The sequence below is a fragment of the Hermetia illucens genome, chromosome 2, assembly GCF_905115235.1.
Source record: "Hermetia illucens chromosome 2, iHerIll2.2.curated.20191125, whole genome shotgun sequence".
Lineage (NCBI taxonomy): Eukaryota > Metazoa > Arthropoda > Insecta > Diptera > Stratiomyidae > Hermetia > Hermetia illucens.
In genome coordinates this window covers 36,691,512-36,714,642 of record NC_051850.1, presented here as the reverse complement: position 1 = coordinate 36,714,642, position 23,131 = coordinate 36,691,512, and the positions used below count along the sequence as shown (strand labels likewise).

The 23,131-nt window shown below is 43.7% G+C and overlaps 1 protein-coding gene across 10 annotated transcripts in view; it reads left to right on the top strand.

The window, feature by feature from the left end:
* Positions 1-23,131, top strand: part of LOC119647651 (synaptotagmin-1) — a 325,595-nt gene that overhangs the window by 286,608 nt on the left and 15,856 nt on the right. For 6 of the 10 annotated variants that reach the window (XR_005248917.1, XR_005248918.1, XM_038048713.1 and 3 more), the window contains exons 2-6: positions 15,954-16,396; positions 16,481-16,699; positions 16,758-16,841; positions 16,910-17,584; positions 17,651-17,800. Coding sequence is in view for 8 of the 10 variants with exons in the window: in XM_038048713.1 (XP_037904641.1) it covers positions 16,151-16,396; positions 16,481-16,699; positions 16,758-16,841; positions 16,910-17,584; positions 17,651-17,800 (1,374 nt within the window). In the remaining 2 variants the exon portion in view is untranslated. The remainder of the gene's footprint in view (positions 1-15,953; positions 16,397-16,480; positions 16,700-16,757; positions 16,842-16,909; positions 17,585-17,650; positions 17,801-23,131) is intronic. The other 4 variants (XM_038048719.1, XM_038048715.1, XM_038048718.1 and 1 more) reach the window with 3 other exon arrangements.

Sequence of the window (23,131 nt, the reverse complement as noted above, 5' to 3'; positions counted from 1 at the left end):
TTAAAGAGGATCGTACCTCTTGCATTTACCTCAGCGGATCACTCTCTCGAGGGCCAGGTTAAAGAAGATGCATGATAGGGCATCCCCTTGTCGTAGATCGTTGTTGATGTCGAATGGTCTTGAGAGTGATCCTACTGCTTTTATCTGGCTTTGCACATTGGTCAGGGTCAGCCGAGTCAGTCTTATCAGTTTGGTCGGGATACCGAATTCTCTCATGGCCGTGTATAGTTTTACCCTGGCTATGCTATCATAGGCGGCTTTAATTGCTATAATTGCTGCACTGTGTGATATCCCCCTTTTTATGTATGAGACAGATAATGCCTCGCTGCTAATCGTCAGGCATTGATTCGCTGTCCCATACCTTGAGCACAAGTTGTTGAACCACTTGGTGTAACTGGTCGCCTCCATATTTAACTAATTTTCGGCTCCTGGCGACTTATGCTTTTTTAACCGATGAATTGCACGGACTGTTTCTCCTATACTTGGTGGTGGCAGTATTTGTCCTTTGTCTTCAGTTGGCGGGACCTCCAATTCGCCGATGTTCTGGTTGGTCAGTACTTCATCAAAGTACTCAACTCGTCACTCCAATATGCCTATTCTGTCGGAAATCAGATTTCCCTTTTTGTCTTCGCAGGATGAGCATCGAGGTGTATAAGGCTTCATCCTTCGGACTTGTTGATAAAACTTCTGCGCCTGGTGCGGTTGCTCCCTGTACTTTTCTAGTTCACAGACTTGTTGGTTCTCCCAGGCTTCCTTTTTCCGTCTGTGAAGACGCTTCTCCGCTCGTTACATCGTGGATACCAATCCACGTTTCGCCCTGGCACCTTTTGACTACCAGTCTGCCTAATCACACAGTACAAATTGAGGGAATAATTCGTTTCCAAAATAGCGGTATTTGCTTATAAATAAAGTGCAACTAACGGAGAAAATCGCGCCACTTTTCCTATAATTACTTTTCACCTTGCGAAATGACTTTCAAGACGTTATTCGAGCTCTTTGAATTGTGCTCTTTCATCTTCGAGCTCTTTGAATCGGTGCCCTTTCTTCTACTCCCAAAATATGTAACTTTCTTTTACTATCTGAATAAGTGGAATTCTTTCTCTCCTTTCCAATATCTTTTGAAATAAAGCCATCGCACATATAATTTGAGGAACAGTCAGCAAACTCCTTGGCTATTCTTACCAAGTATGGGGCGGCGAAACCCCGCCATTTGGTTGTACTAAGTTCAGACTGAGCATTAATGTCAATGAAAATGACACCTACATAACACACCTGTTGTAATCTATTGCTAAGTTCTATTATCATGAAACTGCCATAAGAGACTGATAGTATATCCTCTAAGACTTACAACAGTGCATAAAGAGGCATCCCGGTAGTCATGCCACCTGGCATCCTCAGGTCTTGAGTAAATAAGCGGCACCGAACTCGGTTACTTTTTTTAAAGCCACCGAATTTTCTAAATCTTTGATGATTCCTTCTCATAGGAGGTCAAACTTTGATCTCAAAAATACCTGTTCTCCTTTCACCTTGATTACGTGTTCGGGTATCAACATTTAAGAAGCCCTTTATAGTCTACATTAATTGTATCCACTGATGACTTTGGTTTCCTCACCGAAAGCTTTTTAACTTTCCTTATCATTGTAGGCTCGGTTATTTTCACGTTATCCTTGCGTTTTCATTACATTACATGGAATAATTTTGAAGTTCCAAACTGCACCAACACATGGTGTTTCCTTCTCAGTCGAAGCCAATGATAACCGTATGACTACCATTTGAATGCTGAAATGACTTTTCCTTCGGAAAAAATGATAATATTATATTTTTTTTGTAACCTCGCTAACCTAGCACCTTTTCCAACTGACCACCAAAACTATCTGCTGTCTTCTCGCTGGATATGTTTGGTTTCAACATTAGATCCCCTTTCGGCGCATGCTTGATATGCCTCATACTAACTCCCAAGTTTGTCAAAACCGGTTCAGCTTTTCTTTCTTGAAAATAATGATTATTTCCTGGTGAAACTTCTTTTTCTCCCTTTGCCACTTGTCGCTTATCCGTTACTCAGGTTTACGAACTGTATATTCTTTTCCTTTTGCCAATATTGGGACCGTAATTGAAGAACTACTAACTTTCCCAGCAGCTTTGTTCAGAGAAAATTTTTTTTCTTATTGTGCGCTTACTGGGCACCAAGGAGTCACTATTTTAGTCCCTACACGGTTTGCCTGCGTTCTCACTTACTTTACCATATGTTGAGGGGGTGTAACTTGCATTTCTTGCATGACTTTGTCACATGGGCTTGGGTGTTTTTCTCCTCTACTGCCTTAATATACGACAGCTTGAAATTGGGCTTCATTCTCAAATAGGAGGTTGTCATTGAGTCGTCAGTTTTAAAGTTTATTCTCCACCTCGTCAAGTTACTGACCTGTCAAGTTTACCCCATTTTTCAAATCAATTTGCGGTTTCATGGTAAGATCCACCGAATAATCTCACTCTTGCTACTTTTGACCATTACGATTGTGGAAGAAACGTGAAATCAAATCCGATCATGGTCCGTGAAAAGAAATGTTGCCATCATAACTAACTTAACATAGTTGATTGCCAATTTTTTTATGCTAACTGCGGAACCATGAAAGCGATTGCTGGTACAAGGTCAGCTCACTTAGAACTTGACGATACTGGAAACAGCGAAAGAAATCTGCATCTTAAGCCGATACCAGCGCACACAGGTAGCTGGCGAGAACACGAGGAAATTGCACACCTGCTTCCTTCGCAAGCACTGTCGAGATTCGGAGCAATTCCACCTTTCAGTCCCACAGGTGCTCAGAGGTCGCAGTGAGGAAGATGGGGCGGCAACCCTGTCGGCCAAACCAAAACCAAGTGGGCGAGGAGAACCTCCATAGTGGTGGCACCAGGAGACGTTGTACTCACTTTGGCTTGCCGGCCGTGATGCAGTAGGCGAATGCTCCAAAGGCCTAATCAGGGCAATCAGGCCCGAGTCTGCACGGGGACTCATCTGAAGTGGCAAATTGGTCACGAAACCTCACCAAGGGTATACTGGTACCATAGGAACCGAGATAGCCCCTGGACTCTCATACTTCGGGTGAACTCCCGTTGTATGTGAGTACAGCTCGGCTATTTGCGGTTGGCCCCCTAGTGGGAGCTTCATGGGGGTTGTTGGTTATGCTCAACCGAGAAAAGACCTTCGGGTCTCGGCGTGGTGTTGCGTTTCAACACGGGTGCCGGACTCCTTAGTTCGGTAGGGATTTAGGCAGGTCTTGCATATGAATGCTAAGCCATGCACTTGGTATAGACTGGTACCGTTGTTGCTTGTCTCAGCGGGGCTCTGATTGTGATCACAAAATCAATCCATGTCTTAAGTAAGAAGACCGTGGGATTAAGTCGCCCAGACAGGTGGTTTTACCTCAAGGACTCACTGTCAGTCCTACAGAAATTGTCTGAATTGATTATATATATCTAAAAAAGCCCACGGACCCTCTTCCCGCCCAACCGGACCGAGGGGCGACCAACCTAAGGATGGGCTGAAGGCAACATCCAAAGGCCCGCATCACAGCGATGATGCGTTTTAAGGCAAAGTGTGTGCGACCATGCGAAAATGTATTACTACATCTCGATTGTCGCAAGCACTTCAGCCAATGACGCGGAGGTTCTACACTACAGAGACATGGATCTTATATCGAAGACAGTGCGGATCAAGACTGAAACCCATTAGGTCAGATTGTTACCGAACAGGACTCTTCGAACTATAGCACACGTTGCAAGGATAACCGCTTTTTGCATTTCCATGTATAGTCCAGCCCTAAGATCGAGCGTTTTCAGCGCTTTATGTAAGTTCTGCGGGACTAATCCCGTCGCTGAAATTACTACTGGGACTACTTCGATCTTTTGTAGTCTCCAGGTCTGCTTCATATCGTCTGCCAATGGGCCGTAGTTCCGGATTTTTTCGTGCTGTTTTTCAACAGTGTTCCGGTCCAACGGTACGGCTACATCGATTATAAAGCACGCTCGTTCTTCCTTCAGAAGCAGAACTAGATCGAGTCTGTTATGATTAACACTGTGGTCGGTGGCAATAGTGTGGTCCCACAGTAGTTTGACCCGATCATTTTCCAAGATTCTCTGCGGAGTATACTTATAGTAAGGATGGTAGGTTGCCACTAAGTTATACTTCAACGCAAGGTTTTGATGGAGAATCTTGCAGACGGAGTTATGATGATTGGTATACTCGGTACCGCTCAACATCCTGCACGCAGATGTTATGTGCTGGATGGTCTCCTCTTCATAGTTGCATAACCTACAACTGGAGTTGGTGATTAAGGAGTCGTGAAGAATGTACCGTTTATAATTTTTTGTTGGGAGCGAAGCATCCTGAATTGAAGTTAGGAATGCTCAATCATAGAAAAGTACACCATTTGTCAACCATTTGTTGGAGGCTTCGATGTCAATGCCTGACAACAACAAATTTTTGATATGACCTCCGCGAATGGGTTTCTCTTTCCACATGTCGATCTTCTGTTGGACTGAAGTAACATTCGACATGGGATCCCATTCTCTGCTTCTCAAGTTCAAAGGAGATAATTTATTATCTGCCATGACGGTAGCCTGATGTATTTGGCTAGAGGATTGTTTCTTATAGAAAAACTCACGAAGAGAATGCACTTGATTATAGTGCAACGTTTTTAAATCAAGTACCCCCCTTCCTCCCTGATGACGTGGGATAGTGATCCTCAATTTTTCGGCAGCTCTATTGTGCATGTTGTTGTTTGCAAGAACTACCCTTACCCGTCTATTGACAGCTTCTAAATCAATATTACTCCACTGTATCACACCGAAAGTGTATAGAAGGACGGGAATGGCGAAGGTGTTGATTGCCATGATTTTATTTTTCCCGTACAGCTCAGTTTTAAGGACAAGATCCAGACGCCGCTCAAATTCCCCCAGCAATTTAGATTTGATTATTGCCACAGTAGGTGTTGTTGCTTGCAATATGCTGAGGTATTTGTAGACGTCGTCCGAATCTATGCTCTCAATTCGGATGTTATTTTGGCTGTATCCTTCGTTGTCGGTGTGTTTTCCCCGAACAATTGTTTTTATGCGACATTTCTCCAAACCCAACTGCATGCCAATATCCCTGCTGAACTGGATGGTGATGTCCAGCAAGGAGCGAAGTTGGTTCTCGTCTTTGGCATACAATTTGATGTCGTCAATGTACATCAAATGACTTAATGTACATTTCGACAATATGCCATGCTTGACTTGGAACCCGTATTTGCTTTCATGCAAAAGATGGGATAGCGGATTCAAAGCCAAACAAAACCACAGTGGGCTAAATCAGGATCGGCAATCATCTGATTAAATTGATTTGTCTATATCTTGTGAGTGCTCTTGAACCGCTTCAGCCAGAAGTTGTGAATCTTGTCAACTCCTGGCGCCTTCCAGTTACATGCCTTGTCAAGGGCTGCTTCAACGTCGACTTCAGTTACGTCAGGCGTGGTCATTTCGGGGAGGGCCTCGCATGATCGCATAAGGTGTGGGAGCCACGCTGCTTCTAAATTGCAACGGCTGGATTCGCTCCAAACACTTCTCCAGAAGCCTTCTGCCCGATCCAGATCGAGGTTACTTTCCCTATCTGAGCTGGTGAGATTTTTGTAGAATCCCCGTTGGTTCTGGAAGAACAAGGTGTTGTCTGTCCTTCGCTGAAAGCTTTTCTGATACCTACGGATGCGATATATATAGTTCAAAAAGCCCACGGACCCTCTTCCCGCCCAACCGGACCGAGGGGCGACCAACCTAAGGATGGGCTGAAGGCAACATCCAAAGGCCCGCATCACAGCGATGATGCGTTTCAACGCAAAGTGTGTGCGACCATGCGAAAATGTGTTACTACATCCCGATTGTCGCAAACACTTCAGCCAACGACGCGGAGGTTCTACACTACAGAGACATGGATCTTATATTGAAGACAGTGCGGACCAAGACTGAAACCCATTAGGTCAGATTGTTACCGGACAGGACTCTTCGGACTATAGCACAGGTTGCAAGGATAACTGCTTTTTGCATCTCCATGTATAGTCCAGCCCTTAGATCGAGCGTTTTCAGCGCTTTATGTAAGTTCTGCGGGACTAATCCCGTCGCTGAAATTATCACTGGGACTACTTGGATCTTTTGTAGTCTCCAAGTCTGCTTCATATCGTCTGCCAAGGGGCCGTAGTTCCGGATTTTTTCGTGCTGTTTTTCAACAGTGTTCCGGTCCAACGGTACGGCTACATCGATTATAAAGCACGCTCGTTCTTCCTTCAGAAGCAGAACTAGATCGAGTCTGTTATGATTAACACTGTGGTCGGTGGCAATAGTGTGATCCCACAGTAGTTTTACCCGATCATTTTCCAAGATTCTCTGCGGAGTATACTTATAGTAAGGATGGTAGGTTGCCACTAAGTTATACTTCAACGCAAGGTTTTGATGGAGAATCTTGCAGACGGAGTTATGACGATTGGTGTACTCGGTACCGCTCAACATCCTGCACACAGACGTTATGTGCTGGATGGTCTCCTCTTCACAGTTGCATAACCTACAACTGGAGTTGGTGATTGAAGAGTCGTGAAGAATGTACCGTTTATAATTTTTTGTTGGGAGCGAAGCATCCTGAATTGAAGTTAGGAATGCTTCGGTCTCATAGAAAAGTACACCATTTGTCAACCATTTGTTGGAGGCTTCGATGTCAATGCCTGACAACAACAAATTTTTTATATGACCTCCGTGAATGGGTTTTTCTTTCCACATGTCGATCTTCTGTTGGACTGAAGTAACATTCGACATGGGATCCCATTCTCTGCTTCTCAAGTTCAAAGGAGATAATTTATTATCTGCCATGACGGTAGCCTGATGTATTTGGCTAGAGGATTGTTTCTTATAGAAAAACTCACGAAGAGAATGCACTTGATTGTAGTGCATCGTTTTTAAATCAAGTACCCCCCTTCCTCCCTGATGACGTGGGATAGTGATCCTCAATTTTTCGGCAGCTCTATTGTGCATGTTGTTGTTTGCAAGAACTACCCTTACCCGTCTATTGACAGATTCTAAATCAGTATTACTCCACTGTATCACACCGAAAGTGTATAGAAGGACGGGAATGGCAAAGGTGTTGATAGCCATGATTTTATTTTTCCCGTACAGCTCAGTTTTAAGGACAAGATCCAGACGACGCTCAAATTCCCCCAGCAACTTAGATTTAATTATTGCCACAGCAGGTGTTGTTGCTTGCAATATGCCGAGGTATTTGTAGACGTCGTCCGAATCCATGCCCTCAATTCGGATGTTATTTTGGCTGTATCCTTCGTTGTCGGTGTGTTTTCCCCGAACAATTGTTTTTATGCGACATTTCTCCAAACCCAACTGCATGCCGATATCCCTGCTGAACTGGATGGTGATGTCCAGCAAGGAGCGAAGTTGGTTCTCGTCTTTGGCATACAATTTGATGTCGTCAATGTACATCAAATGGCTTAATGTACATTTGGACAATATGCCATGCTTGACTTGGAACCCGTATTTGCTTTCATGCAAAAGATGGGATAGCGGATTCAAAGCCAAACAAAACCACAGTGGGCTTAGAGAGTCGCCTTGGAAAATGCCACGCCTGATTGGTATCTCTCCTGATGTTTGCGAAGATACCGATAGCTTCGTGCTCCAATTCTTCATTACTGTTCTCAGAAGAAGAACAACATTCGGGTTGATTTTATACAAGCGTAACACTTGTAGTAACCACGAATGTGATATGGAGTCAAAGGCTGATTTATAATCGATGTAGGCTGTCGAGATGTTTCGTTTTTGGTGGACAGCCTGCTTTACAGCTACCGTATCGATTATAAGCTGTTCTTTGCAGCCTCGGGAGCCTTTTGCGCATCCTTTTTGCTCCTCAGCTATCAATTTATGAACATCAAGATGTTTTGAGATGTTCGCGCACAGAACTGAAGTGAAGACCTTGTAGATGGTAGGAAGACAAGTAATTGGTCGACATTTTGAAGGGCAAGAGACACCCTGTTCCTTGGGGATGAGGAAAGTTATCCCCTTGGTGAAAAATGGTGGAACTAAATCAGGATCGGCAATCATCTGATTAAATTGATTTGCCAATATCCTGTGAGTGCTCTTGAACCGCTTCAGCCAGAAGTTGTGAATCTTGTCAACTCCTGGCGCCTTCCAGTTACCTGCCTTGTCAAGGACTGCTTTAACGTCGACTTCAGTTACGTCAGGCATGGTCATTTCGGGGAGGGCCTCGCATGAACGCATAAGGTGTGGGAGCCACGCTGCTTCTAAATTGCAACGACTGGATTCGCTCCAAACACTTCTCCAGAAGTCTTCTGCCTGATCCAGGTTGAGGTTACTTTCCCTACCTGAGTTGATGAGATTTTTGTAGAATCCTCGTTGGTTCTGGAAGAACAAGGTGTTGTCTGTCCTTCGCTGAAAGCTTTTCTGATACCTACGGATGCGATTGGAGCATACCGCAAGTTTCTGCTTCAGCACCTCGAGGATTTCTTCGATTGGCATATCATTGGACAGATGGTAGTTTCCAATGATGTTCGCAACGCATCTGTGCACTCTTGGTGATGGATTTCCAAGGAGTGCTTGCGTCACACGACCAATCTCCTTTCTCAACTTTTCGACTCTTTTGTTGAGTCGAAACACCCAGAACGGTAAAGTCCTTCTGCGCATACCTCTGTTATTCGCTCTAAGATGTTGGTTATGGAGACGAATAACCGTGGCAGCTGCAACGTAGATCAGGCTGTGAACCTCTGTAGCAGTAATCTCGCTAGCCAAACGATCAGCCAAAATTCTGTCAACGGCAGCAATGATGTTAGTAGTTGCCGAAGTAAACTTCAGTTTTGGGATCCTTGGCCTAGCGTCTGGGAGAATCTCAGCATACTCTGTGAATGCGACCTGGAATGCGGTCAAAGCCTCATTATAAATTGGGTCGACATCCCCAGTTACTAAGCTTCTCCTGACTACTGGATTCATGGAGTGCCTTACAGGTGGAGTACTTGTGTTACTCCTTTGACTAGTCCGGTAATTTGATGACTCCAGCCCGAGCTCAAGTGAAACCTCTTGGAAGATTTGTTGCCTAGTTGGTAAGGCAACTCGGTTGTTATTCACGATCACTCGGTACTGGTTGACGACGTTCTGTTCCGGAACATGACTTAGCTCCGGAAATCGGGTTATGAACGCGTCATGTAGTCGATGTCTGTACCCTGATGGATTCCGTTCCAAATCCGTGACACGGTAATAGGCGCGGACGATAAATTCGTTGAGTTGGTTCGTCCAAACCATACGACGCCTAGGTCTCCCTCCCGATATATATATATATATATATAGTTTTCAAAAAGCCCACGGACCCTCTTCCCGCCCAACCGGACCGAGGGGCGACCAACCTAAGGATGGGCTGAAGGCAACATCCAAAGGCCCGCATCACAGCGATGATGCGTTTTAACGCAAAGTGTGTGCGACCATGCGAAAATGTATTGCTACATCTCGATTGTCGCAAACACTTCAGCCAATGACGCGGAGGTCCTACACTACAGAGACATGGATCTTATATTGAAGACAGTGCGGATCAAGACTGAAACCCATTAGGTCAGATTGTTACCGGACAGGACTCTTCGGACTATAGCACAGGTTGCAAGGATAACTGCTTTTTGCATCTCCATGTATAGTCCAGCCCTAAGATCGAGCGTTTTCAGCGCTTTATGTAAGTTCTGCGGGACTAATCCCGTCGCTGAAATTATTACTGGGACTACTTGGATCTTTTGTAGTCTCCAAGTCTGCTTCATATCATCTGCCAAGGGGCCGTAGTTCCGGATTTTTTCGTGCTGTTTTTCAACAGTGTTCCGGTCCAACGGTACGGCTACATCGATTATAAAGCACGCTCGTTCTTCCTTCAGAAGCAGAACTAGATCGGGTCTGTTATGATTAACACTGTGGTCGGTGGCAATAGTGTGGTCCCACAGTAATTTGACCCGATCATTTTCCAAGATTCTCTGCGGAGTATACTTATAGTAAGGATGGTAGGTTGCCACTAAGTTATACTTCAACGCAAGGTTTTGATGGAGAATCTTGCAGACGGAGTTATGACGATTGGTGTACTCGGTACCGCTCAACATCCTGCACGCAGATGTTATGTGCTGGATGGTCTCCTCTTCACAGTTGCATAACCTACAACTGGAGTTGGTGATTGAGGAGTCGTGAAGAATGTACCGTTTATAATTTTTTGTTGGGAGCGAAGCATCCTGAATTGAAGTTAGGAATGCTTCGGTCTCATAGAAAAGTACACCATTTGTCAACCATTTGTTGGAGGCTTCGATGTCAATGCCTGACAACAACAAATTTTTTATATGACCTCCGTGAATGGGTTTTTCTTTCCACATGTCGATCTTCTGTTGGACTGAAGTAACATTCGACATGGGATCCCATTCTCTGCTTCTCAAGTTCAAAGGAGATAATTTATTATCTGCCATGACGGTAGCCTGATGTATTTGGCTAGAGGATTGTTTCTCATAGAAAAACTCACGAAGAGAATGCACTTGATTGTAGTGCATCGTTTTTAAATCAAGTACCCCCCTTCCTCCCTGATGACGTGGGATAGTGATCCTCAATTTTTCGGCAGCTCTATTGTGCATGTTGTTGTTTGCAAGAACTACCCTTACCCGTCTATTGACAGATTCTAAATCAGTATTACTCCACTGTATCACACCGAAAGTGTATATATATATATATATATATTATGAATCCTGGTGTACCAGGTTTACCCTCACCTGAGTTGCAAACGCAGAGCTGCATGCGACCAGGCGCGTGTCATGGGTTGCGGATAATGACATGACCCACCGGGTCAGCTACGAATATCGCAAGTTAATCTTGTAAATAAGTAGCCGCGGACAAGCAGAACGTTTCCCTTTGTGTTCGTCCTCCCTTACCGATTCTTCCCGTTCAGGGGGAGTAAACCTCCTTAACAAATCCGTAATCCGGGGTGAAGGGATCGACGCGCCTATCGGATGAATTGCAGTGACGTTACACTGTATTTCAGCGGCTCCCCTCCAAATACCTTCCCTACCTTTGGAGGTAACCATGGGGCATTGCAACATTGGGGCTCTGTTGCAGGGCTGACTGGTTCCCCATTACTCGTGGGAATAAAATTGGGGACTTTGGTTTAAATTCTTTAAATGGGACCCCAGGGACACGAAGACAGTACCCAACACGGTTAAGGGTCGTTCAACAACATCAGAGCGGCTCTTCGCCCTTGGATGTTTTGGCGGTTATGCCGTCAACCACCAGGGACGGGAGACCTAGGCGTCGTATGGTTTGGACGAACCAACTCAACGAATTTATCGTCCGCGCCTATTACCGTGTCACGGATTTGGAACGGAATCCATCAGGGTACAGACATCGACTACATGACGCGTTCATAACCCGATTTCCGGAGCTAAGTCATGTTCCGGAACAGAACGTCGTCAACCAGTACCGAGTGATCGTGAATAACAACCGAGTTGCCTTACCAACTAGGCAACAAATCTTCCAAGAGGTTTCACTTGAGCTCGGGCTGGAGTCATCAAATTACCGGACTAGTCAAAGGAGTAACACAAGTACTCCACCTGTAAGGCACTCCATGAATCCAGTAGTCAGGAGAAGCTTAGTAACTGGGGATGTCGACCCAATTTATAATGAGGCTTTGACCGCATTCCAGGTCGCATTCACAGAGTATGCTGAGATTCTCCCAGACGCTAGGCCAAAGATCCCAAAACTGAAGTTTACTTCGGCAACTACTAACATCATTGCTGCCGTTGACAGAATTTTGGCTGATCGTTTGGCTAGCGAGATTACTGCTACAGAGGTTCACAGCCTGATCTACGTTGCAGCTGCCACGGTTATTCGTCTCCATAACCAACATCTTAGAGCGAATAACAGAGGTATGCGCAGAAGGACTTTGCCGTTCTGGGTGTTTCGACTCAACAAAAGAGTCGAAAAGTTGAGAAAGGAGATTGGTCGTGTGACGCAAGCACTCCTTGGAAATCCATCACCAAGAGTGCACAGATGCGTTGCGAACATCATTGGAAACTACCATCTGTCCAATGATATGCCAATCGAAGAAATCCTCGAGGTGCTGAAGCAGAAACTTGCGGTATGCTCCAATCGCATCCGTAGATATCAGAAAAGCTTTCAGCGAAGGACAGACAACACCTTGTTCTTCCAGAACCAACGAGGATTCTACAAAAATCTCATCAACTCAGGTAGGGAAAGTAACCTCAATCTAGATCAGGCAGAAGACTTCTGGAGAAGTGTTTGGAGCGAATCCAGTCGTTGCAATTTAGAAGCAGCGTGGCTCCCACACCTTATGCGTTCATGCGAGGCCCTCCCCGAAATGACCATGCCTGACGTAACTGAAGTCGACGTTAAAGCAGTCCTTGACAAGGCAGGTAACTGGAAGGCGCCAGGAGTTGACAAGATTCACAACTTCTGGCTGAAGCGGTTCAAGAGCACTCACAGGATATTGGCAAATCAATTTAATCAGATGATTGCCGATCCTGATTTAGTTCCACCATTTTTCACCAAGGGGATAACTTTCCTCATCCCCAAGGAACAGGGTGTCTCTTGCCCTTCAAAATGTCGACCAATTACTTGTCTTCCTACCATCTACAAGGTCTTCACTTCAGTTCTGTGCGCGAACATCTCAAAACATCTTGATGTTCATAAATTGATAGCTGAGGAGCAAAAAGGATGCGCAAAAGGCTCCCGAGGCTGCAAAGAACAGCTTATAATCGATACGGTAGCTGTAAAGCAGGCTGTCCACCAAAAACGAAACATCTCGACAGCCTACATCGATTATAAATCAGCCTTTGACTCCATATCACATTCGTGGTTACTACAAGTGTTACGCTTGTATAAAATCAACCCGAATGTCGTTCTTCTTCTGAGAACAGTAATGAAGAATTGGAGCACGAAGCTATCGGTATCCTCACAAACATCAGGAGAGATACCAATCAGGCGTGGCATTTTCCAAGGCGACTCTCTAAGCCCACTGTGGTTTTGTTTGGCTTTGAATCCGCTATCCCATCTTTTGCATGAGAGCAAATACGGGTTCCAAGTCAAGCATGGCATATTGTCGAAATGTACATTAAGCCATTTAATGTACATTGACGACATCAAATTGTATGCCAAAGACGAGAACCAACTTCGCTCCTTGCTGGACATCACCATCCAGTTCAGCAGGGATATCGGCATGCAGTTGGGTTTGGAGAAATGTCGCATAAAAACAATTGTTCGGGGAAAACACACCGACAATGAAGGATACAGCCAAAATAACATCCGAATTGAGGGCATGGATTCGGACGACGTCTACAAATACCTCGGCATATTGCAAGCAACAACACCTGCTGTAGCAATAATTAAATCTAAGTTGCTGGGGGAATTTGAGCGGCGTCTGGATCTTGTCCTTAAAACTGAGCTGCACGGGAAAAATAAAATCATGGCAATCAACACCTTTGCCATTCCCGTCCTTCTATACACTTTCGGTGTGATACAGTGGAGTAATACTGATTTAGAATCTGTCAATAGACGGGTAAGGGTAGTTCTTGCAAACAACAACATGCACAATAGAGCTGCCGAAAAATTGAGGATCACTATCCCACGTCATCAGGGAGGAAGGGGGGTACTTGATTTAAAAACGTTGCACTACAATCAAGTGCATTCTCTTCGTGAGTTTTTCTATGAGAAACAATCCTCTAGCCAAATACATCAGGCTACCGTCATGGCAGATAATAAATTATCTCCTTTGAACTTGAGAAGCAGAGAATGGGATCCCATGTCGAATGTTACTTCAGTCCAACAGAAGATCGACATGTGGAAAGAGAAACCCATTCACGGAGGTCATATAAAAAATTTGTTGTTGTCAGGCATTGACATCGAAGCCTCCAACAAATGGTTGACAAACGGTGTACTGTTCTATGAGACCGAAGCATTCCTAACTTCAATTCAGGATGCTTCGCTCCCAACAAAAAATTATAAACGGTACATTCTTCACGACTCCTCAATCACCAACTCCAGTTGTAGGTTATGCAACTGTGAAGAGGAGACCATCCAGCACATAACATCTGCGTGCAGGATGTTGAGCGGTACCGAGTACACCAATCGTCATAACTCCGTCTGCAAGATTCTCCATCAAAACCTTGCATTGAAGTATAACTTAGTAGCAACCTACCATCCTTACTATAAGTATACTCCGCAGAAAATCTTGGAAAATGATCGGGTCAAACTACTGTGGGACCACACTATTGCCACCGACCACAGTGTTAATCATAACAGACCCGATCTAGTTCTGCTTCTGAAGGAAGAACGAGCGTGCTTTATAATCGATGTAGCCGTACCGTTGGACCGGAACACTGTTGAAAAACAGCACGAAAAAATCCGGAACTACGGCCCCTTGGCAGATGATATGAAGCAGACTTGGAGACTACAAAAGATCCAAGTAGTCCCAGTAATAATTTCAGCGACGGGATTAGTCCCGCAGAACTTACATAAAGCGCTGAAAACGCTCGATCTTAGGGCTGGACTATACATGGAGATGCAAAAAGCAGTTATCCTTGCAACCTGTGCTATAGTCCGAAGAGTCCTGTCCGGTAACAATCTGACCTAATGGGTTTCAGTCTTGATCCGCACTGTCTTCAATATAAGATCCATGTCTCTGTAGTGTAGGACCTCCGCGTCATTGGCTGAAGTGTTTGCGACAATCGAGATGTAGCAATACATTTTCGCATGGTCGCACACACTTTGCGTTAAAACGCATCATCGCTGTGATGCGGGCCTTTGGATGTTGCCTTCAGCCCATCCTTAGGTTGGTCGCCCCTCGGTCCGGTTGGGCGGGAAGAGGGTCCGTGGGCTTTTTGAACTATATTATGAAAGGCGATATATATATATATATTATGAAAGGCCGTCCTGCAAAAAGTTCAAATTATCATCCGACTCGATTGTCTTCCTTACTATGAAGATTTTCAAGCGCACTTTTGACAATCGCGTTCGCGACATCGTTATTGTGAACCAAGCAGGCTTTGTACAGCACTGAGGAACCTCTGAAGTTCGAAGTGTGGTAAGCAATCAAAATCGTGCAGTGTCTCTCTATCGGTGGTAATCAGGGAAGCGCCCTGAACAGACTCATTCTCTTTGTCCTTGATACTGTCACCCAGGGCATCTACCATCCACTACCATGGGTTCTTAGCGTCTCACAAGAAAGCTGATCTCGGGTAACTTATTTAAAAGTGGAATGACCGCCTCATGCTGTACGGTCTAAGGCTGAATTTGAACAAAACAGATGCTTCGACGATCGATCCCAAGGAAAAACACACTAATATTGTTAAGTATCTGGAATCAATGTTCTCTGAGATAAATATCTCGAATTTTGCTTCAGACAAAGCGCAAATCAACCGTAGTCTTGTTCCCCTTTCGCTCTTGTAACAAACACCACTTCGAGGCAATAGAGGCCAAGGTATTGCGTTGGACTCTCAATTCCACCTAGGTCATGCCTATGCGGGCTCCCCTACAGAATGGGAGAAACTCTAAAGAAGAAAACATTGATCTGAACTACAGTTTCTGTTCTACTGTACTGTCAAGACAATCTTCAACTAGTAACTCAAATGCCCTTTCTAGGATGTCAAAGAAATTATCTTCTACCATCTTCTCCCTCATTTTTCTTGCTAGAAAACAAAGACCCCTCTTCCATTCGCATTCAGAAAATTTCTGAACTTATTTGTTATTTTAGATTTTAAATTTTCTAAGAAGTACTTCCTTTGTCCGCCAATTTTTCCGCTTGTTACCGACTTGCAAATAAGATATCTCTAGCAAGTTTTTCCTCCAATAACATAAATATTTTCTGGTTACGAAATATACTACCATTTCCTGCCTATTAGAAAAGTGATCACTACAACTCTATAACGCTTACGAATGCCTAAAAATGTCATGATATAGAATTTTACATTCAAACTTATAACGAAAAACTGCGAACTTTAATAAAAACAAAAATGTGTTCAAAACTATAAATAGTGTTCAGTGCTAGTAAAAAATTCAGTGGCTCTAATCTAAACGAAATCAAAATTAAACAATAGAAATGAGTGGTCTTGGACCAGCAGCATGTTGGCTTGCCCACAAACGCCTAGAATCCTGGTCTCGAATGGCCAAAGAGCGTGTTGGGGCTGTCCGACGAGCAGCAGCCGAAAGGAACTCCGAGGATAATCCATCAACCCCACCGCCACTGACGCCCTCATCGGTGTCGTCGAATACAAGTGGCGGCGGGAGTGGCGGAAGTGGTAGCGGAAGCTACGAACTAACAACCGATTCAAATTCATCGTTAGAGGTGATCATTAGTTTGACAGAAATAGTTGATGGTCCTAATATGAGAAAACTGAAGAATTTAATGATGGTATCTTATCTTTTGCAGGAATGTAATCTTGCGCGTGAACCGCATGCTATTCAACCATTAGCATCGGTCCCGGCCCATACAGTTAACACGGAGATGTTACGTGGACCACTAGAAGTGACGCCGAGTCCCCTGCACACGCATTTGCAACACCAAAGTAAATCGTTTCCTCCACGCTTAACACGAACACCATCTGTATCTAGTCAAAGTAGTGTAGATAGTGCTCCTTCTAGACAATCAGTAGGCCCCTTCAACTCCAATGTATTCCCATGTATTTTAAAGGAAGTTTCATTTGTAGGGTCATCGAGGTTCATCTCCCCAAATAAGGACTTTTGGACCAGACGGGCGTACTTCAATCCCACCCGATCATGGAATGATGCATGTAAGTGATCACATGGTACCAATCAAGTCATTCAGGACATCTGATTTACAAATTCACTATGATTTCAGGCCTCACGATCACCTAGTCCATTACGTGCTATAAGCCTTGACGCCCGATGTTCCTCGCCTGGATCAACTGATGTTAGTGATATACGAACCCCAAGCCCGTCTCAAAGCAGTCTAGCTTCAATAGTAGGCGGTAGTGCTAGCAGTGTTTGCCTACAAAGTCCAAAGATTGGTAGATGTCTTTCACCCTTATTGATTCCTCCTCGAATACCGCCTGGTGTCGAAGCAGGCTGCGGTCCTGCGTCACCACTAGGGGCACTCCAACCTGATCTCTACACTAGGCAAGAAGGACCAATCTATTTGACTGCGCCAGAGTTGAGCCCCGCTTTAGGAAGGCTACACTTACGCATTAAATATGACTACCATCTTTTCGATTTGGCTGTGCATTTAATTGAAGCTCATAACCTTTGTCCTATCGAAGATGGCGGGTTCCGCGATCCTTACGTCAGACTTATGCTGGAGCCGGAAGTGGATCAGAGAAAAAGGCAAACGTCTATCCATCGTGGCGAATCGAATCCATATTTTGATCAACATTTCAAGTTCCCAGTTTCCCGTGATCAACTGTCAGGGAAACAACTTATCTTGCAAGTCCTGGACTACGATCGATACTCGCATAATGACATAATTGGCGAAGTGAGAGTTTCCATTGATGATATTGATCTATCCAAATCGGTTGAGGTAAAATTGTTTATCTTATTTTCTTTTGAAAGTGTTTGACATTTAGTTCGATTCCCAATAATTTAGATATGGGGTGATGTGTTGAGAGTGAAAAAGCCGCCTGAGGATCGTCCGGAGATTTTGATTTCACTGAACTTCTTACCGCAGGCAGAACGACTTACTGTGGTTATTATGAAGGCCAAGAACTTGGATACGGTGCAAGAGCCATACGTGAAGGTAAGATTTTACTTTATTTGGTATTTAAAGTTCTAAATTACAACACATTCGGATAAAATAGTATGTATAGGAATATGGACATTCTCGAGCTATCAGTGGAATGGTTTTACATCCAGATGTGGAAAGGAAATCGATCAACCCCCTGTCCCGAACGCTCTGAATTCACACACTATGCTGATCACATTGGGGCCTAAAGGATTCTGAAGGCCTAGACTCATTTAGGTTATCACTCCAGCAATTATTATTATTTAAGCAAACTTTCGGACTCTCTTAAATTTTTAATATTTATGAACAGCAATAGACAAGCTACTTATCAGATTGACTGTGTTTAGGTGATTCGAGGCCCTGTTTATTTTGACTGAGGGACTGTTGACTACTACCAGCTGCTAAGTTAAATTTAAAGGCTAAACTAGTAGGGAATGCAAGGAAATACCGCCTCGCTTGAGCTCTCTGAAAATAATCTTTCGAGACTCCTAACCCCATTTGAATTTACCGAACTCGGGTGTCTTAGTAACCAATGAGGCCAACCAAAGCTCTAACAGTGAAAGTGGGAGTGTTGGACATCATAGCTATCTACCTATTTCTCCTGTTAGGATTTTAAATAGAGTTCTTTGGCTTCTTTTTAAGGTTTTGTGTAAAACAAAACCTTATTAAAATCGGTTTACTGTCTGTCTGTCCGTCTGTCTGTCTTTTTTTGTTTTTTTGCTGATGGAATGTGGAGAGCTTCAAAAGCTACCGAAGAGTCCTGCCACACGGTTATGCGGGACTCTTACCCACTAAAACCACCTCTTTCTCTTTCTCCTTCCACTCTCCCCGTGGGACTCCCATTTGATATTACGTCGCGGGGCTGGATCAGAATTTATTCTGCGCTCATGTTAATATTCATGTTTCTCTCGCGTTCATTCTTTCGGATGACTTCTTCCTGCCTAAGCTTCTTTCCCATGGCTGCAATCACTCCCCGGTTGTAGGTGTTAATGTAGCTCCTCGGGCTTCGAATCTGGGGCAATGGAAAAAGACATGTTCTGCGTCCTCTGCAAAATTTGGCACTTTGGGCAATATGGTAAATCATAACGTCCAAATCGATACAGATATGCTCGATAACCTCCGTGTCCGCTCAAGAATTGAGTTAGGTCGAACCTACTTTGCCGTGGGTTCGCTCGATCTATTTTCGGATATCTCATATGATTTTGTGAGTCCAGCGGCCTTTTTCTGACTCGTACCAATTTTCCTGCCATTCCGCGACAGTTTCAGTTCGTGCGAACTGTCGCCGACGGACAGGGGATTCTTTGGTGAGATACGTTCGTTCGTAAAGTCATTGTATTTCGTTCACCAGAATCTCAATCGGGACCATCCCTGCTATCACGCAAGCTGCTTCATTGGATATTGTTCTGTAAGCGCAATGTCTTCGGAGTGCACTTATACGATACGCAGCTCGAATCTTTTTCTTATTTGCTATATTTTTCAGTGCATCTACTCATATTGGGGCTGCATACAGTAGGATCGAACTGACCACCTTCGAAATAAGGAGTCGACGGCTCGGCCTTGGGCCACCTATATTTGGTAGCATTCTCGCAACCAGTGCTCCGATGTTATATGCCTTGGTTGCTGCACCCTCCACATGAAGTTTAACCTCTGAATCTGAAGTTTAACCTCTGGTCAACCATTATGCCTAAGAACTTAAGTGCAGACTTGGAATGAATTGTTTGCGTTCTATCTTTGATCTTCATGGAAGTGCACTTTCTCCGCTTGGTAACAAGTACTACTTCCTCATATCTTATGTTCTATGAGTTGTAAACGAGCATTCTCTAACCAGGATTTAATCTCATAGACTGCTTCATTTACATAAAGCTCGACTTCTTCGAGAAGGCGTGCAACAACCGTCACACCAATATCGTCCGCGAAACCAATGGAGGCTACACGAGTAGGAAGGTCTAGGGGTCAGTACTCCCTTACACATAATAATCCACAAGAGTGGCCCTAGGGCAGACCCTTGTGGAACTCCGCATGTCGTTTGGTATGATTTCATTCCTCCATCTGATTCGCAGCACAGCATCCTATCGATTAGGAAGTCGGCAACGATACGGACCAGGTACTTCGCCACGCCTAAGTTGATTAGGGGCTCAAGTATATTGCTCCATCTAGCGCGATTGAAGGCATTCTTCACATCAAGTGTAATCACTGCACAACATTTGCCCTTGTGAAGTGCGGCTTAGCTGTGTTAGCTACTAGGGCCACTGCATCCGTTGTAGACCTCTTCTTTCGAAATCCAAACTGATTTTCGGAAAGGCCGTCATCTTTTTCGGCAATTCGAAGTAATCTGTTATAGATTACTCCTTCGAATAGTTTACCAGTATTATTTGGATGGCATATCGGCCTGTAGGACGAAACTTCACGCAAAGGTTTATTTGGCTTGGGGACTACTATTAATTTCTGCTTCTTCCATTTTGTAGAAAATGCTCCTTCTTTAAAGCATGTGGTGACCGCCTCAGCAAACATATTTGGAGCTATTTTGACTGCTGCCTTGCGTGCTTTATTGGGGATGCTATCCAAGCCAGGTGCTTTATTTCCAACAATTTTATCCGCAGTTTCGAGGACTTCCTCTTCATTTACCGTCTGTCTGTCCGTCACACGCATTTTTCTCGGAGACTGTAGCAGCGATTGACACCAAATTTGGTGGAAAGGTGGAAACTGTGAACGCTCACGCATACAGTAAGTTACATCCTGTTACATTAATTTGTTAATTTAAAGGGGCGTCCCCACACATGCAAAAGGGAGGTGTAAATTTTTCTTTCACCATATATATAGTCATGTGGGGTATCAAATGAAAGGTCTCGGTTAGTACTTTCCAAAGTTGGTCTTAGTTTTGACATTTGTTGGAAAGGTGGCTATTCTAGGGGGTGGAAAGTTATCATTTATTTAACGGGGCCATTCTCAGAAACTGCCCAACCCAAAAATATGAAAAAAGAAATCAAGAGGGTCCCACTATATGGTGGCTAGGCTCTGAAATACCTTCCATACCGATATCCCTTCAAATGAAGTTAATAATAGTATATTACTATAATTTTCAGTAATTGGCTGCAGAACCCAATTGGCTGCACTGTTATTAACAAAGTGATAATAGGTCAAAGTTTTACTCCTTTGGAAATTCAAGATTTTGAATATCAATATCACCCCATAGTGAATATTCTTGCATAATATATGCGTATATTACGTGTTACGTACTAATGGGACAAATTCCCACTCAAATGTCTTTATAAAGGAAATACACAAAACCTTTCATACCTGAAGCGTCCAGCTTCCGGTTTCCCGACTTATTTGTTTATTTTGTTGCTTCCATCGCATTAAGACAAGAAGTTTTGGAGGAAATACAAGTGTACAATGTTGAAACACTGTTGTTCTGTAGTAGTCAACTGCAAGAAAAAGCTATCCCCAACCCAACCGTCTTAGAACCGTTGTCAATTCTACCGTATTTTTATGATACCCAAAAAGATGAATATTGGAGTTCATATCATTTTATCTCGTTTTATGGAAATCATACGTGCTGTATGTAGCCAAGTACTGAACGTCTCGAATCGGGTAGATTTTGAAACAATAGGGCGACCTTATCACACTCGAAAGCATACAGCAATGAGCTGCATCTACCGTACGATGTTGCAACGATCTTGCCAGCTAACACTCGAGTTTCTATTTTTAAAGGAGCTGCCTTCCCGGTCCTATGTCGTTCCATTCTGAACTGTTGTAATGATAGACTCGAGCTTAAACGTAGGTAACAATTCGAAAATTTCCTCCATCCATCTTCAATTCGAGCTGAAAACGCTCGTAAGATCCGCAAATGTGCCACTACTGCTTCGCTGTTAGAACGCTAAGGACCAATTTCATACAAATTTTTTGAACCTCTAGATGTAGAGATTGCTTGAGAACTCTCAAAATGTATCTCAACCTCTGCTGTAATTCCAGGAGCTTTCAAACATCAGTCGCTTTCAAACAGTTCACAAACAGTTTGTATATTCTCTTATGTAATGTAAGTCTGAGGATTATTATGTCCTTCATTTTCAATGAATCTACTCATATGCTCGCTTTGAATTTATTCAGCTAGGCACAAGCGTTAGTCTTTGACCAAACAGTTCAATAAACTTTTGAATGATATCAACTGGTCTTAGGTTTACACGAATAGGGAACTCATTTATTAGGCGTTGCGCAGCAGACTGATAAAGCTCTTGCTCTAACATCCACAAAGCTATTGTTCCACTTATCTGAACAGATAAAGCAACCCTTCGCCTCAGTCCTCATTTCTCTCGTTTGTATAATATTTGATTCACGATAATAAACTTGTTCCAAAAAACTGAAAATCATACGCAAAGGTTATAGCGATCTATTAAGCATTTAGTATCATGGCATGATTCCAGGGAAACTAATAGCTATGATCAGAGCAAGAAAACTAAACACAGGAGGAGCAAATCAAGTGTCAACTGGCCCCTCTTGTGGTTTTGGTGTGACGGGGTGGCATTGGCGCCTTGGTGGTTTTCTAGGGTGTGTTTCCTCATCCTATATGACAACGCATAAATAAAAATAAAACTAGGTAGCTTTCTCCTACTCCAATATATTATAGTAGGAGAAAGCTACCTAGTTTTATTTTTATTCAGAAGAACTACAAGCATCGGAACGATAACTATTTTAAGGCATAAATAGCTATGCAGTTCCACATGCTCGCAGCCTTGTGCTCGCAACCACGTGCCGGACATCAATGCACTGCATCACATGCACGACACTAGCACCAGAACTAATGCACGGAATTTTTCTGATGCACGTACCGTAAACGATGAAATATAAGCATTGATTTTTGTCCATCAGACAATTTCAAGTAATCGCCAGCAGGCGAATCTGCTGTGTGTAATCTTTTTAGATCAAAGCAACATTCGACGGGGCAAAATGTCGCGGCACGTGATCCAGATAAAATCTTTAAGGTTTCCTCCGCTCTCTCTTTCGATCGAGCGATGATATATTTATCATTTTCATAGGCCATGTATACAGTAACCCATTGTTCAAATTCACTGGTGTCTTTCAGAATACGTACTCCGGAACGATGTCAAATAAAGCCTGGCAACTTGCTTTAATGCGGAGTCTGTGCCGAAACACCTCGTTAGTTAGTTTCATATCTTTTCTTGAGCGCTAGATTGGCTCATTGTCATTCTGGTGAATCTAATCAGTTTCGCTGTAACTTAAAGTTCGAACAATATATATATAAGTATAGTACCGATCGATCTGTACTGCCTTTTTGAAGTCAACGAAAATTTGTTGGACATCAACGTTATAATCCTAGCACTTCTCTAG